Source organism: Tachyglossus aculeatus, chromosome 10 (genome assembly GCF_015852505.1).
Source record: "Tachyglossus aculeatus isolate mTacAcu1 chromosome 10, mTacAcu1.pri, whole genome shotgun sequence".
Classification (NCBI taxonomy): Eukaryota; Metazoa; Chordata; class Mammalia; order Monotremata; family Tachyglossidae; genus Tachyglossus; species Tachyglossus aculeatus.
The window spans coordinates 59,034,210-59,048,433 of NC_052075.1; the positions used below are offsets into that span (position 1 = coordinate 59,034,210).

Here is a 14,224-nt window from a genome sequence, read left to right on the forward strand (position 1 = left end):
GAGAAACTGGGCCTCCCCCTGGGACCTGCCTTGTCTTCCAGATCCGCATCACCCACAAGAACCAGGCTTCGATGCTGATGGCCCCGGCTCCCCGTTCCTCCAGCTTCTTTGGCCTCAAGAAGGGGGGGCCCCCCGAGAGCTGAGGGCTCCCCCCCACACCCGGGGGCACAGGTCCACTCAGCCTGGGCCTCCAATCCCTCCCCACGATTGCCCTCCCCAGCCCGGGCCCCCCCAACTCCGCTCGCTTCCCCCGGTCCTTAGCCCAGTATTTATTGCCCTTGAAAGTGCCTCATCTGAATAAACTGATTTGGTTTTTCCGGGGGTCTCTGGGGTGACTCTTGTGGGGTCTGGCACTTCGTCCATAGGCACTGGATCCCATTCTGCCCCTCTCTGCCATCACCCCAGGCCCCTCTGTGCGCAGCCCCCAGCCCCAGCCCACCGGGGCGCAGCCCCCCGGGAGCCAAGAAGACAGAGACACCTGAGTACCGGATTTCTTCTGTACTACCGGGGTGGGAAGAGGTCAGGCCCCGCTCCTCCCCTCCCCCTGCCCTCCTCATGCCACCCATCCCAATCCACCCTGTCCCGTCGTCCCCCGCCACGCCGCGCGGTGCCTGCTCGTCGGCCGGCTCAGACTGGCTGGGCGCTGAGGAGGGGGCTGCTCTCGCCGCTGGTGCCCGCGGGCTGCAGGGCTCGGGGCAGGAAGAGCCACAGGGCGCTGTGCTCGGGCAGCCGGGCTCGCGGGGGTCCCAGGCCTGGCTTCACCCGTCTGCCGGGGGGTGGGATGGGATGTAGTGGGCGCCGGCTGCCCCGGACCTCCGCACGTGGGAGGGGCTCGGACCCACAGACCTCTCCCCTCCCTGAGCCCCAGGGGCCGGCCCTCCCCCTGCCCACGTCTCAGCCTTCTCTTCTCCAGGCAGGATGCCCCACCCGCTGCCCCCCACCTCCTGCCCCCCATTCCAGGGGTCTCCCTTCCTCCCAGGCCGGGGACTAGCGCCAAGAGACGGGCAAGGGGCTCTCACCTGTACACGGCGGCCCCGAGGACGAGAGCCAGCACAGCCACCATGGCGCCCAGCAACACTGGGGCCCAGCCAGGGCCCGGCGCTCCGCCTGTAAGCACAGAGGGGCCGCTGGGGCATCCTCCCTTCTCCCCACCTCACCCGCCGTGCCCTCCTGGGAGAGGCACCCACGCGGGCACCTACCGCGGTCACCTACCCGGCAGCAGGAGCCGGGTGCTGGCCACCGCCAGGCTGTGGGCATCCGCCAGGGACACGTTGAGGCAGTAGAGCCCAGCGCCCGCCAGCGCCTGGTGCAGCACCAGCTGGCAGTCCGGGCTGGGCAGGGCGGGCTGGCAGAGCTGCCGCGACGGGGGCTGGCACCCCGGCGATGAGACCTCCAGGCAGATCTCCTCGGGCAGCCTGGGGAGATGGAGGTGGCAGGAGAGGCCCAGTGTGGGTGGGGTGGGAGAGCAAGGCAAGGCAGAGCCACAAGTGTCAGTAATAATAATAATTATTTTGGTACTTGTTTAATAATAATGGAATTTATTAAGCGCTTACTATGTGCAAAGCACTGTTCTAAGCGCTGGGGAGGTTACGAGATGATGAGGTTGTCCCACGGGGGGGCTCACAGTCTTAATCCCCATTTTACAGATGAACTGAGGCCCAGAGAAGTGAAGTGACTTGCCCGAAGTCAAACAGCTGTCAAGGGGAGGAGCCCGGGATTTGAACCCCTGAACTCTGACTCCAAAGCCCAGGCTCTTTCCACTGAGCCACGCTGCTTGAGCGCTTACTATGTGCCAAGCACTGGGGTAGATACAAGGTAATCAGGTTGGACACAGTCCCCGTCCCACACGGGGCTCACAGTCTTATTTCCCATTTTACAGATGAGGGCATTGAGGCCCAGAGAAATGAGGTGACTTGCCAAAGGTCCCACAGGAGATATGTGGAGGAGTCTAGATTAGAATCCGGGTCCTTCGGACTTTCAGGCCGATGCTCTATGTACTAAGCCATGCTGCCTGCCTGTGCCCTCTTTGCCCCTCACCCTACTCACCCCCCTTGGCAGGACACGGTCAGGTCCACTGTGTCCCCGTCGCCAGCAGGCACGGCCTGGAGGATCTCTGCGCTCTCGATGCCCTCTGAAGGGGAAAGGCCAAGAATAATAATAATAATGATGGCATTTGCTAAGCGCTTACTATGTGCGAAACACTGTTCTAAGCGCTGGGGAGGTTACCAGGTGATCAGGCTGTCCCCCGGGGGGCAGACAGTCTTAATCCCCGTTTTCCAGCTGAGGTAACTGAGGCCCAGAGAAGCGAAGTGACTTGCCCAAAGTCACACAGCTGACCACGGGCGGAGCCGGGATTTGAACCCACGACCTCTTGACTCCAAAGCCCGGGGTCTTCCCACTGGGCCACGCTGCTTCTCCAGAAGGGCCCAGAATTCAGACCCGCCCCTCCAACCGGCTCAGCCGCCTTCCCACCCGCTCTGTCCCTCCGCTCCAGGGTGGGCACAGGCCCTCCCCGGGCCCGGGCCCCCCTCCCACCTCCCGCCAGGACTCACGGATAATGTCCAGCGAGAGGGCGAAGGAGCCGTAGAGGTACAGGACACAGTCTGGGAGGGCCCGGCGTCGCACCCGGGCCAGGGCTGCGGGGAGGGCACTCGGAGTGGCTCCTAGTGGGATGGGAGGCACGAGAGGATGGGGGGCAGGCACTGGCTGGAAAGCCGGGAACGGGGTCTGGACCAGAGCCAGGGGAAGGCCAGGGGACTTTTTGGCCAAACGAACATGCGGCTGAGGTTATATTCATTCATTCATTCATTCAATCGTATTTATCGAGCGCTTACTGTGTGCAGAGCAATGTACTAAGCGCTTGGGAAGTACAAGTTGGCAATATATGAGACGGTCCCTACCCAACAATAATAATGACGATGGCATTTGTTAAGCGTTTACTATGTGCAGAGCACTGTTCCAAGCGCTGGGGGGACCCAAGGTGATCAAGTTGTCCCACGTGGGGCTCACAGTCTTAATTCCCATTTTACAGAAGAGGGAACTGAGGCTCAGAGAAGTTAAGTGACTTGCCCAAGGTCACACAGCAGACAGGTGGCGGAGCCGGGATTCGAACCCATGACCTCTGACTCCAAAGCCCGTGCTCTTTCCGAAGAGCCACGCTGCTTCTCTTACCCGACAAGCGGGCTCACAGTCTATATCATCATCATCATCAATCGTATTTATTGAGCACTTACTGTGTGCAGAGCACTGTACTAAGCGCTTGGGAATTACAAATTGGCAACATATAGAGACGGTCCCTACCCAACAGTGGGCTCACAGTCTCCAACTGTGGAGCTGCCCGTGCCTACCCTAGACCCGCAGCACCCCGGAGCTAGAGGGGCTGGCGGCTGGGGACCGGGACCAACTCCGCATACCTGCTGCTTCGGAGACGTTGGCACCCTCGGGTCCCGGGGTGGCAGGGAGCGGGACCGTGGGCACTGCGGGGGCCTCGAGGACAAGGCTGGGCACTGTGGTCAGTGTAAGATGTGTTAGTATGTTTGGTTTTGTTCTCTGTCTCCCCCTTTTAGACAGTGAACCCACCGTTGGGTAGGGACTGTCACTATATGTTGCCAACTTGGACTTCCCAAGCGCTTAGTACAGTGCTCTGCACGCAGTAAAGCGCTCAATAAATACGATTGATTGATTGATTGGTCCCCATGGAGGTGGCCACCATCTGAGGCAGAGCAGATCCTCTGGGTCCTAGCCCGGGAGGGGCAGCGGGGAGAAGACAGAATAGGGAGGTGGAAATAATAATAATAATAATAATGTTAGTGGTAGTGGCACTTATGATGCTCCAGGTACTGAAATAATAATAATAATAATGGCATTTATTAAGTGCTTACTATATGCAAAGCACTGTTCGAAGCGCTGGGGAGTTTACGAGGTGATCAGGTTGTCCCACCAGGGCTCACGGTCTTAATCCCCGTTTTCCAGATGAGCTAACTGAGGCGCAGAGAAGTGAATCAATCAATCAATTAATCGTATTTATTGAGCACTTACTGTGCGCAGAGCACTGTACTAAGCGCTTGGGAAGTACAAGTTGGCAACATATAGAGACAGTCCCAACCCAACAGTGGGCTCACAGTCTAAAAATGTGACTTGCCCAAAGTCACACAGACTTTGCTCTGTGATTTGCTCTGGGCCTCAGTTCATCTGTAAACGGGGGGCTCACAGTCTTCATCCCCATTTTACAGATGAGATAACTGAGGCACAGAGAAGTTAAGTGACTCGCCCAAAGTCACACAGCTGACAATTGGCGGAGCCGGGATTTGAACCCATGACCTCTGACTCCAAAGCCCGGGCTCTGTCCACTGAGCCACGCTGCTTCTCCAGTGGGGCTTAGTACAGCATGCCGTACTAAGCGCTGGGGTAGATAAAAAGTAATTGGGTTGGATAGATCCTTGTCCCTCTTGGGGCTCACTGTCTTAATCCCTATTTGACGTAGGAGTGAAGTGACTGGCCCAAGGTCACACAGCAGACAAGTGGCGGAGCCGGCATTAGAATGCAGGTCCTTCTGATTCCCAGGCCCGTACTCTATCCACTAAGCCGTGCTGCTTCTGGACGTTAGGGAGGTTCATTCATTCATTCAATCATATTTATTGAGCGCTTACTGTGTGCAGAGCACTGTGCTAAGCGCTTGGGAAGTACAAGTTGGCAACATATAGAGACGGTCCCTACCCAACAGCGGGCTCACAGCCTAGAAGGGGGAGACAGACAACAAAGCAAAACATATTAACAAAATAAAGTAAATAGAATAGGTACAAATAAATAGAGTAATAAATACGTACAAACATATATAGATATATACAGGTGCTGTGGGGAGGGGAAGGAGGTAAGGCGGGGGGGTGAGGGAGGAGGGGGCTCAGTGTGGGAAGGCCTCCTGGAGGAGGTGAGCTCTCAGTAGGGCCTTGAAGGGAGGAAGAGAGCTAGCTTGGTGGATGTGCAGAGGGAGGGCATTCCAGAAGCAGCGTGGCTCAGTGGAAGGAGCACGGGCTTTGGAGTCAGAGGTCATGCGTTCAAATCCCGGCTCCGCCAATTGTCAGCTGTGTGACTTTGGGTGAGTCACTTCACTTCTCTGTGCCTCAGTTATCTCATCTGTAAAATGGGGATGAAGACTGTGAGCCCCCCGTGGGACAACCTGATCACCTTGTAACCTCCCCAGTGCTTAGAACAGTGCTTTGCGTGTAGTAAGCGCTTAATAAATGCCATTATTATTATTATTATTCCAGGCCAGGGGGATGACGTGGGCCGGAGGTCGGCGGCGGTCCCGGCCCCGCTCCAGCCTCTGAACCCTGCTTACCTGGGGTCTCCCCCGTGGGGCTGGCTGGGCTGGTGACCGGGGCCGGCATGGCGGTAGGCTCCCCGGCAGTGGTGGCCACCGGGTCTGCGGTCAGTGCCCCTCCAGTGCTGGTAGCCACGGGCTCTGCAGTTGGTGCCCCTCCAGATGAGCTGGCTGCAGGCTCCGAAGTCAGCGTCCCTCCGGCCGTGGTACCCGCGGGCTCCCCGGTTGGCCCGCCTCTGGCTGTCGTGCCCGCGGGCTCTGCGGTTGTCACGCTCCCCACCTCAGTGCCCGTGGGCTCTGCCGTTGGTACACCCCCAGCCGTGGTGCCCGCGGGCTCCCCGGTTGGCCCGCCTCTGGCTGTCGTGCCCGCGGGCTCCGCGGTTGTCACGCTCCCCACCTCAGTGCCCGTGGGCTCCGCCGTTGGTACCCCCCCAGCCGTGGTGCCCACGGGCACCGCGGTGGCCACGCTCCCGGCCGTGCTGCCCACGGGCTCTGCCGTGGTGCCTGGGCGTTTGGTGCCAGGGTGGGCGGTGGTACCGCAGTCCTGCAGCGGGACGGCGGCCTGCAGCACCACCTGGGCGGTGACGGAGCCCGGTGCCAGGTACGTGTGGGTGACCGCGGGGACGCGGGAGATCAGGGTGCCGCTGCCGTCCCCGAAGTCCCAGGTGTAGGCCAGGTCGGCCCCGGTCAGGTAGCCACTGGGGTCATGGAGCCGGAGGGCAAAGGTCAGAGGTCGGTTGCGCAGGAAGGGCCCGCTGCTCCCGGTCACGTCCCGCAGCTGGGACACGGTCACTGAGAAGGGCACCTGGTCTGGGGAAAAGGGTGGCCAAGAGCATGGGATGGGGGGGTTGATCTTTGCCCCAGGCCCCCCCAAAACTAGCCACAACCCTGGCTGAAGAAGTAGGGGACACCAGGCCAAGATGCAACCCTGGTTTGATTTCTCCAGGGCTTAATTGATTCAATCAATCAATCAATCATCATCAACCGTATTTATTGAGCGTTTACTGTGTGCAGAGCACTGTACTAAGCGCTTGGGAAGTACAAGTTGGCAACATAGAGAGACAGTCCCTACCCAACAGTGGGCTCACAGTCTAAAAGACTGTCAATCAATCAGTCGTGTTTATTGAGTGTGCGGGGCCCTCATCGTCATCATCATCAATCGTATTTATTGAGCGCTTACTATGTGCAGAGCACTGTACTAAGTGCTTGGGAAGTACAAATTGGCAACATATAGAGACAGCCCCTACGCAACAGTGGGCTCACAGTCTAAAAGGGGGAGACAGAGAACAAAACCAAACGTACTAACAAAATAAAATAAATAGAATAGATATGTACAAATAAAATAAATAAAAAAAAGAGTAAAAAAAATGTACAAACATATATACATATATACAAGCCCTGTACTAAGCCCTGTACCAAGCCCTGTACTAAGCGCTTGGGAGAGTCCAATACAAAAGAGTTGATAGGCACATTCCTTGTCCACAAGGAGCTCACACTCTATTTTGACACCTGTCTCCATGTTTTGTTTGGTTGTCCGTCTCCCCCTTCTAGCCTGTGAGCCCGTTGTTGGGTAGGGACCCCCTATCTGTTGCCGACTTGTGCTTTCCAAGCGCTTAGTACAGTGCTCTGCACGCAGTAAGCGCTCAATAAATTGAATGAATGAATGAATGACTGCCGTGAAAAGAAAACAATTAATGATGGCTACGGACATAAGGGCTATGGAGACTGTGAGCCCGTTGTTGGGTAGGGACCGTCTTTCTATGTTGCCAACTTGTACTTCCCAAGCGCTTAGTACAGTGCTCTGCACACAGTAAGTGCTCAGTAAATACGATTGAATGAATGAATGAATGAATGAATGAATGAATGAATGAACTGAGGGGGTGGGGGGGAGAATAAAGGGCACAAACTCAAGTGCAAGGGGGACCCAGAAGGGAGTGGGGGATTTGGTGATTGACTGATTGATTGATTGATTGATTACTGCTTAACAAATACCATTATTATTATTATTACTGCTTGTCATCCAGCATGCCCCCTCCTTTTCTGGACCCCTATCCCCCCCCCCCCCCCCCGCTCCCAAAATGGTACATTCCTGGACCTGCCCTCCATCCCCTGAGGAGAAGCCCCACCCCTGAGGTGAAGCCCCGCCCCATGTAATAATAATAATAATAATAATAATAACTAATGATGACATTTGTTAAGTGCTTACTATGTGCCAAGCACTGGGGAGGTTACAAGGTGATCAGGTTGTCCCACGGGGGGCTCACAGTCTTCATCCCCATTTTACAGATGAGGGAACTGAGGCACAGAGAAGTTAAGTGACTTGAATGAAGTCACACAGCTGACAAGTGGTGGGGCTGGGATTTGAACCCTTGACCTCTGACTCCAAAGCCCATGCTCTTTCCACTGAGCCACGCTGCTTCCCAGCATGACTCAGTGGAAAGAGCCCGGGCTTTGGGGTCAGAGGTCGTGGGTTTGAATCCCGGCTCCGCCACATGTCTGTTGTGTGACCTTGGGCAAGTCACTTAACTTCTCTGAGCCTCAGTTACCTCATCTGTAAAATGGGGATTAAGACTGTGAGCCCTGCGTGGGACAACCTTGTATCCCCTCCCAGCGCTTAGAACAGCGCTTTGCACATAAAGAGAAGCAGCGTAGCTCAGTGGAAAGAGCGCGGGCTTTGGAATCAGAGGTCATGGGTTCGTATCCCAGCTCCGCCACATGTCTGCTGTGTGACCTTGGGCAAGTCACTCAACTTCTCGGAGCCTCAGTTACCTCATCTGTAAAACGGGAATGATGACTGTGAGCCCCACGCAGGACAACCTGATCACCTTGTATCCCCCCAGCGCTTAGAACAGTGCTTTGCACATAGTGAGTGCTTAACAAACGCCATTATTATAATAATTATTATTATTATTTTAATAATAATAATAACAAATGCCATCCTTATTATTAGGGCGAAGCCCCGCCCCATGTGGCTAAGCACCGCCCCCTTTTAGACTGTGAGCCCACTGTTGGGTAGGGACTGTCTCTATATGTTGCCAACTTGGACTTCCCAAGCGCTTAGTACAGTGCTCTGCACACAGTAAGCGCTCAATAAATACAATTGATGATGATATGAAGCCCCCCCTTAATGCCAAGTCCCGCCCCTGAATCGAAGCCCCGCCCCCTAAGGCTAAGCCTTCATTCATTCAATTGTATTTTTTGAGCGCTTACTGTGTGCAGAGCACTGTACTAAGCGCTTGGGAAGTACAAGTTGGCAACATATAGAGACGGTCCCTACCCAACAGCGGCCCTCCTGAGAGCTCACCTCCTCCAGGAGGCCTTCCCAGACTGAGCCCCCTCCTTCCTCTCCCCCTCCACCCCTTCTCCATCCCCCCGCCTTACCTCCTTCCCCTCCCCACAGCACCTGTATATATGCATATATGTTTGCATGTATTTATTACTCTATTGATTTTATTTGTCCATATTTATTCTATTTTAATTTGTTAATATGCTTTCTTTTGTTGTCTGTCTCCCCCTTCTAGACTGTGAGCCCGCTGTTGGGTAGGGAGCGTCTCTAGATGTTGCCAACTTGGACTTCCCAAGCGCTTAGTACAGGGCTCTGCCCACAGTAAGCGCTCAGTAAATACGATTGATTGATTGATTGATTGATTGATTGATTGATTGAGTAATGCTAGGCCTCGTCCCCTGAGGGTAAGCCCCCTGGCCCTCACCGGTCAGGAGGAAGGTCGATCGTTGTCGTCCGAGGGGCACGTAGGCCCGGGCCCCGCGCCGGTGGTAGACGGTGACATCCATGGAGTGGGGGCCCGGGGTCGCCCCCGCCGTGGCGATGCTCAGCCCGGACGTCGAGCCCCCCACCACCTGCCAGTACCGGCCTGCACCCAATGACCGACCGACGGACAGAGAGACAGAGAGAGAGAGAGAGAGAGAGGCCGGTCACCGGGGCAGGGTGCCAGGGATCCCGTGGGTCCCAGGGGTCCCGGCGGAGGGTCTCACCCACCCCAGGTCTTCCAGACGTAGACGAAGGCGCCGCGGGTCTGGGCTCCGGCGGAGAAGGGGCTTCCGTCGGGGAAGACGCAGGCCGAGGGGTCCCGGGCAGGCGGGGGGTACACGGTCTGGCCGGCCCACACCCGGCTCCCTGACGGGGCCACGGACGGATGGACGCTCAGGCCCGAAGCCCGACGCCCATGGCCCACTTTCCACCCCACCCTTCCCATTCCCCTTTTCTCCCCCTCCTCCCCACATCCTCCCAGTCCCCCTCTCTTTTCTCCCTTCATCCCCCGCTCTTCTTCACCCCACTCCTCCCATTCCCCCTCTCTTTCCTTCCCCTTCTTACCATCTCCTCCTCCACCCCACTCCCCCATTCCTTTTCTCCCTGTCCTCCCCACTCAGCCCTTCCCATTCCCCCCTCCTTCCTCACCCTCCTCCCCATCTCCTCCTCCTCACCCCATCCTCCCATTCCTCCCTCTCTTCTCCTTTCATCCCCATCTCCTCCTCACCCCACTCCTCCCATTCCCTCCCTTTCCTTCCCTTCGTTCCCATCTCCTCCTCCCTCCACCTCACTCGTCCCATTCCTTTCTCCCCCTCATCCTACTCCTCTCCCTTTCCTCTTTCCCCCTCCTCCCCACGCCCTCTCTTTCCTCCCCACCCTGCCCCTCCCATTCCCCCTCCCTCATTCCTCCCCCTCACCCCCATTTTCTCTTCCCCACCCTGCCTCTCCCTCTGTCCCTTCCACCACCTCACCCTCCCCACTCCTCCAATCCCCCATCCACACCTGCCCCTCCACCATCACCTCCACACCACCCCTTACCAACTGTCCCAAAACCAGGGCCTAATTCTGGTTAAGAGCCCCTGCCTCGGCCCCCTCTTCCCCCCACCCCTACTTGACCCCAATCAGGAAGGTGAGGGGTGAGGAGGTGGGAGCAGAGTCTGAAGGAATAAAGCCTTCTCCTGAACCAATTAACGTGGGTCCATTAGAGCATAAGGAGTTGGCGTGGTTTAGCGGATAGAGCCCGGGCCTCGAAGTGAGGTTCTGATCCCGGCTCCACCACATATCTGCTGTGGGATCTTGGGCAAGTCACTTCACTTCTCTGTGCCTCAGTTACCTCATCTATTAAACGGGGATAAGAGTGTGAGCCCCATGTGAGACAGGGGCTGTCCAATCTGATTAACCTGTATTTACCCCAGCGCTTAAAACAGCGCTTGGCACATAGTAAGCGCTTAACAAGTACCATAATTATTATTATTAGCGGGCAGGAACTTGCATCCTTTGCTTCCACTGTACTCTCCCAAGTATTCAACCTGGCGTTCTGCACACAGTAGCTACCCAGTACTGTACTTTTCACACAATCCGTGCCCAGTTCAACCGTCCGCAAACAATGGGTTCCCAGTACAGAACTCTGCACACAAAGGAGGGGCCCAGTACAGTGCTCTTCATTCTGTTAAAACCACTGATTGCGGACGCCAAGGATGACCCAGTGGAAGGAGCCTGGATCAGAGAGTGAAAGGATCTTGGTTCTAATCTCAGCTCTACCACCTGCCTGCTGTGGGTCCTTGAACAAGTCATTTCACTTCTCTGGACCTCAGTTTCTTCATCTATAATATGGGACTTTCAGTATCTGTTCTTCTCCCTAAGAAGACCGTGATCCCCCTGGGGAGCAGGAGCTGCATCCGACCTAACTTATAAAATAATAATGGCATTTATTAAGCACTTACTATGTGCAAAGCACTGTTCTAAGCGCTGGGGAGGTTACAAGGTGATCAGGTTGTCCCAAGGGGCTCACAGTCTTAATCCCCATTTTGCAGATGAGGTAACCGAGGCTCGGAGAAGTTAAGTGATTTGCCCACAGTGACACAGCTGACAAGTGGCGGTGCCGGGATTTGAACCCCTGACCTCCGACTCCAAAGCCTGCGCTCTTTCCATTGAGCCACTCTGCTTCTCTGCTTATATCTGCCCCAGTGCTTAGAACAGCGCTTGACACAGAGAAAGTGCTTAACAAATACCGGTTATTGTTAATTTTAATGAAAGAGGGATTCAATTCCTGTCCTCCCTCCTACTTAAACTGTGAGTCTCGTGTGGGACGGCATTGAGTACAGTGCTTTGGCACAGAGTGACCTTTTAACGAATACCACAATTATGGTGGTTATTATTATTATGGTTATTACTGCCCGATACAGGGAGGGTGCATTGCCTAGCTACGGGGTCAGGGGAGAAGGGCCCAGGCTCAGGCAGAGGAGCCTGGCGGGAGTCTCCAAGAAGGTGGGACACATCTGGCCCGGGGTGGGGACTCACCGTTGACGGTGGCATTGTGGGCCCAGATCACCTGCCCGTCGGGCAGGGCCTCCTGGCCCTGGGGGAACCGCAGAGTGATGGAGAAAGAGGTTCGAGCACCCCGTAGGGTAGGGCCATCGTTGCTGACCTCCAGGGTCACCCGGCCACCTGGGGACAGGGCGGGGACCGCTCAGCCGGGGTCCCCGGCCCCTGTCCGGCCCCCCGCTCCCGCCCCGCTACCCACCTTGCCAGCGGTCGGCTCCCCAGTCTCCGTCTTCTGCCCACTTTGGGTACAGTTGCCGATTCCAGACACCGAGGTCCTTCTCGCCCCCTGGCCCAGCCCAGCTTCTGGTGCCTGTAGGAGCCCACCGCCGGAATCTCAAGAACGACCAGCCCGGCCCCCAGCCTCGTTCCGGGGGCTGGGAGCTGACGGGGACAGGCAGAGTCTGAAATGGGGACCAGGGGCAGGGGCTTCTTGGAGATGAGAGAGGATGCAGGATCCAGAGGAGGGGAAGGATTGGGAGGGAAGGGCAGATGCGGAAGGATTGAGGCACTGGGTTGGGAACGGGGGTTGGTCCAGCGATGGTGAATTGAGCTGGGGATCGGTGGGATGGGGGTGGTCGGGGAGGTGGGTGGAGGGAGTGTAGGAAACCGTGGGAGGTTGGGGGACAGGGCACTGAGTGGGACTTGAGGGAGTGAGAGAAGCCCTGGGAGTCTTTTCCTTAAGGCCTCCCTTCTGGAAGGGTGGGGGGCGCTTGGAGGCAGGGGAGGGCCAGGATGACCCTGCCCTATCTCCCTCTTCTCCTTCTCTCCTCCAGCCCTAGGCAGCACTCCCAACCAATCCCAACCCCACCCCCACCCCCACCCCCGGTCACGCGGTCCCAATCCCAGTCCGAGCCTGTTCATGTGATGCTCAGCTGAGACCCCGGAGCAAGGCATGTGCCTCCATGGGGTCGCCTTAGCCTCCCCAGTCCCACCACCCTCCCCCACCGCCTTGGGGACTCTTTCCTCCCCGGGGCCGAGGGTCAGCCCCCGCCACCCTGCCGCCGAGGTCTCAGCGGGGATGGGCCATCCAGCTCCCTGCTGACCCCTGCTTTGAGGCAAACCAGAGCCCAGAATGGACAAGGGCCTCTTACCCTCCGGGTGAGGACTGAGATTGGGGCCACAACTTGGTCCCTTCGGGTGAAATGGCGATGGAGAGTACCCCACAACCTAGCCCTTGGGTGAGCCTGGAGATGGAAGTTTTCAGCCCGGGGCTACGGGACCCCAGGAGAGCTCCCCTCCCCTGCCAGCAGGCACTCACCATCCACGGCCACCACGGTCAACAGAGCGCAAGCCACTGTGGCCCCCCACCCTGTCCAGCCCAACGCCATCCTGACCGTCCACCCGTCCTCCGGCTTGAGACACAGGCAGCCGGGCCCCAGCCCTCGCTCCTATAAGGGGTCCAATTAGGCTAGCCCCTCCCCTCCGACCGCCTGGGCTGATGGTGACTTCAGATCCAGCCACGGGTGGAGGTGGGAGGACAGGGGAGGGGGATGACCCTGCCCTCCGGTCTGCTGGCCTGGTCGGCGGTGGTCACAAGGCGCGTGATCACAAGGCGCTTCCTCTCTCCCATCAGCGATCGGGGGTGGCCACGGCCCCCAAGTCGGACCTTGGGAACACCACGGAGCCCCAGGGGCCTGGCCTACATCCAGGCTTAGACGTCTACACGGACAGTGGGGTGGAGCTTGAGAGCCTGAGAGACGGAGACACAAAGCAGAGACTCAGGATTATCGTCAGTGATGGGGATATTGATTAAACGCTTCTTAATTGCCGAGCGCTGAGTTAAGCCTTGGGGTAGACACAAGACCATCAGGTCAGACCCAGTCCCTGTCCCATACTTGGCTCACAGTCTTAAAAAGGAAGAAAAACAGAAATTACGCCATCTTGGCCATCTCCGTTATACAAACGAGGAAACTGAGGCCCAGAGGAGTTAAGTCAATCCACTTTTCCTCATCTCCCACTCCTTTCCGCGTTGCCCTGACTTGCTTTCGCCTCCTCCCAGCCCCACAATACTTAGGTACATATCTGTAATTGTATCGATGTCTCCCCACTCTAGATTGTAAGCTTGTTGTGGGCAGGGAATGTCACTGTTATTGTTGTGTTTTTCCAAACAGAACAGTGCTCTGCACACGGTAAGTGCTCAGTAAATGCGATTGAATGAATGAAATCAATCAATGGCATTTACTGAATGCTTACTGTGTGCAGAGCACTGTCCTAAGCACTTGGGAGAGTACAATATAACAGCGTTGGTAAACATGTTCCCTGCCCCAAAAGAGGCTACAGTCTAGAGGCCTCCTTTCGCTTCCCGAGCTCTGACTTCCACAGGGGTAAGATGGGCTCAATTTTGGGGGGAGAATCAATCAATCAATCAATTGTATTTATTGAGCGCTTACTGTGTGCACAGCACTGTACTAAGCGCTTGGGAAGTACAAGTTGGCAACATATAGAGACAGTCCCTACCCAACAGTGGGCTTTGGGAGAGGGGGTCAAGGCATAGACTGGCAATTCCCTGCTCTGTCACTCACTATGCAGCTTTTCCAACCCCACCCTCCCACCCTCATACCCAAATACCGATGTACTAATCCCCAAAGCTG

The 14,224-nt window shown here is 56.7% G+C and overlaps 2 protein-coding genes across 7 annotated transcripts in view; one reads left to right on the top strand and one right to left on the bottom strand.

Annotated features, from left to right (window-relative positions):
- The window catches only part of DGKA (diacylglycerol kinase alpha), a 28,154-nt gene extending 27,837 nt beyond the window's left edge, over positions 1 to 317 (top strand). For all 6 annotated transcript variants that reach the window (XM_038752285.1, XM_038752284.1, XM_038752288.1 and 3 more), the window contains one exon: positions 42 to 317. In XM_038752285.1, coding sequence (XP_038608213.1) covers positions 42 to 143 — 102 coding nt within the window. In that variant the 3' untranslated portion in view covers positions 144 to 317. The remainder of the gene's footprint in view (positions 1 to 41) is intronic.
- A 237-nt stretch (positions 318 to 554) lies between these two features.
- PMEL (premelanosome protein) lies at positions 555 to 13,303 on the bottom strand. Its single transcript, XM_038752968.1, has 11 exons — positions 12,892 to 13,303; positions 11,833 to 11,943; positions 11,610 to 11,756; positions 9,318 to 9,455; positions 9,031 to 9,192; positions 5,339 to 6,130; positions 2,553 to 2,663; positions 2,047 to 2,131; positions 1,213 to 1,415; positions 1,020 to 1,107; positions 555 to 766 (listed from the first exon to the last, which is right to left on the bottom strand). The coding sequence occupies exons 1-11, from the start codon at positions 12,959 to 12,961 to the stop codon at positions 628 to 630; spliced, it is 2,046 nt and encodes a 681-aa protein (XP_038608896.1). The 5' UTR covers positions 12,962 to 13,303; the 3' UTR covers positions 555 to 627.
- Between the last annotated feature and the right edge of the window lie 921 nt (positions 13,304 to 14,224).

Bases quoted from the DNA above. Each gene is read 5' to 3' on its own strand.
- PMEL (XM_038752968.1), bottom strand. From the start codon at position 12,961: ATGGCGTTGGGCTGGACAGGGTGGGGGGCCACAGTGGCTTGCGCTCTG. The intron at 2,664-5,338 runs GTAAGCAGGGTT...CCATCCCACTAG, and splicing joins CCCCACGGGGGAGACCCCAG to GAGCCACTCCGAGTGCCCTC. The intron at 767-1,019 runs GTGAGAGCCCCT...ACCCCCCGGCAG, and splicing joins CTCGGGGCCGCCGTGTACAG to ACGGGTGAAGCCAGGCCTGG.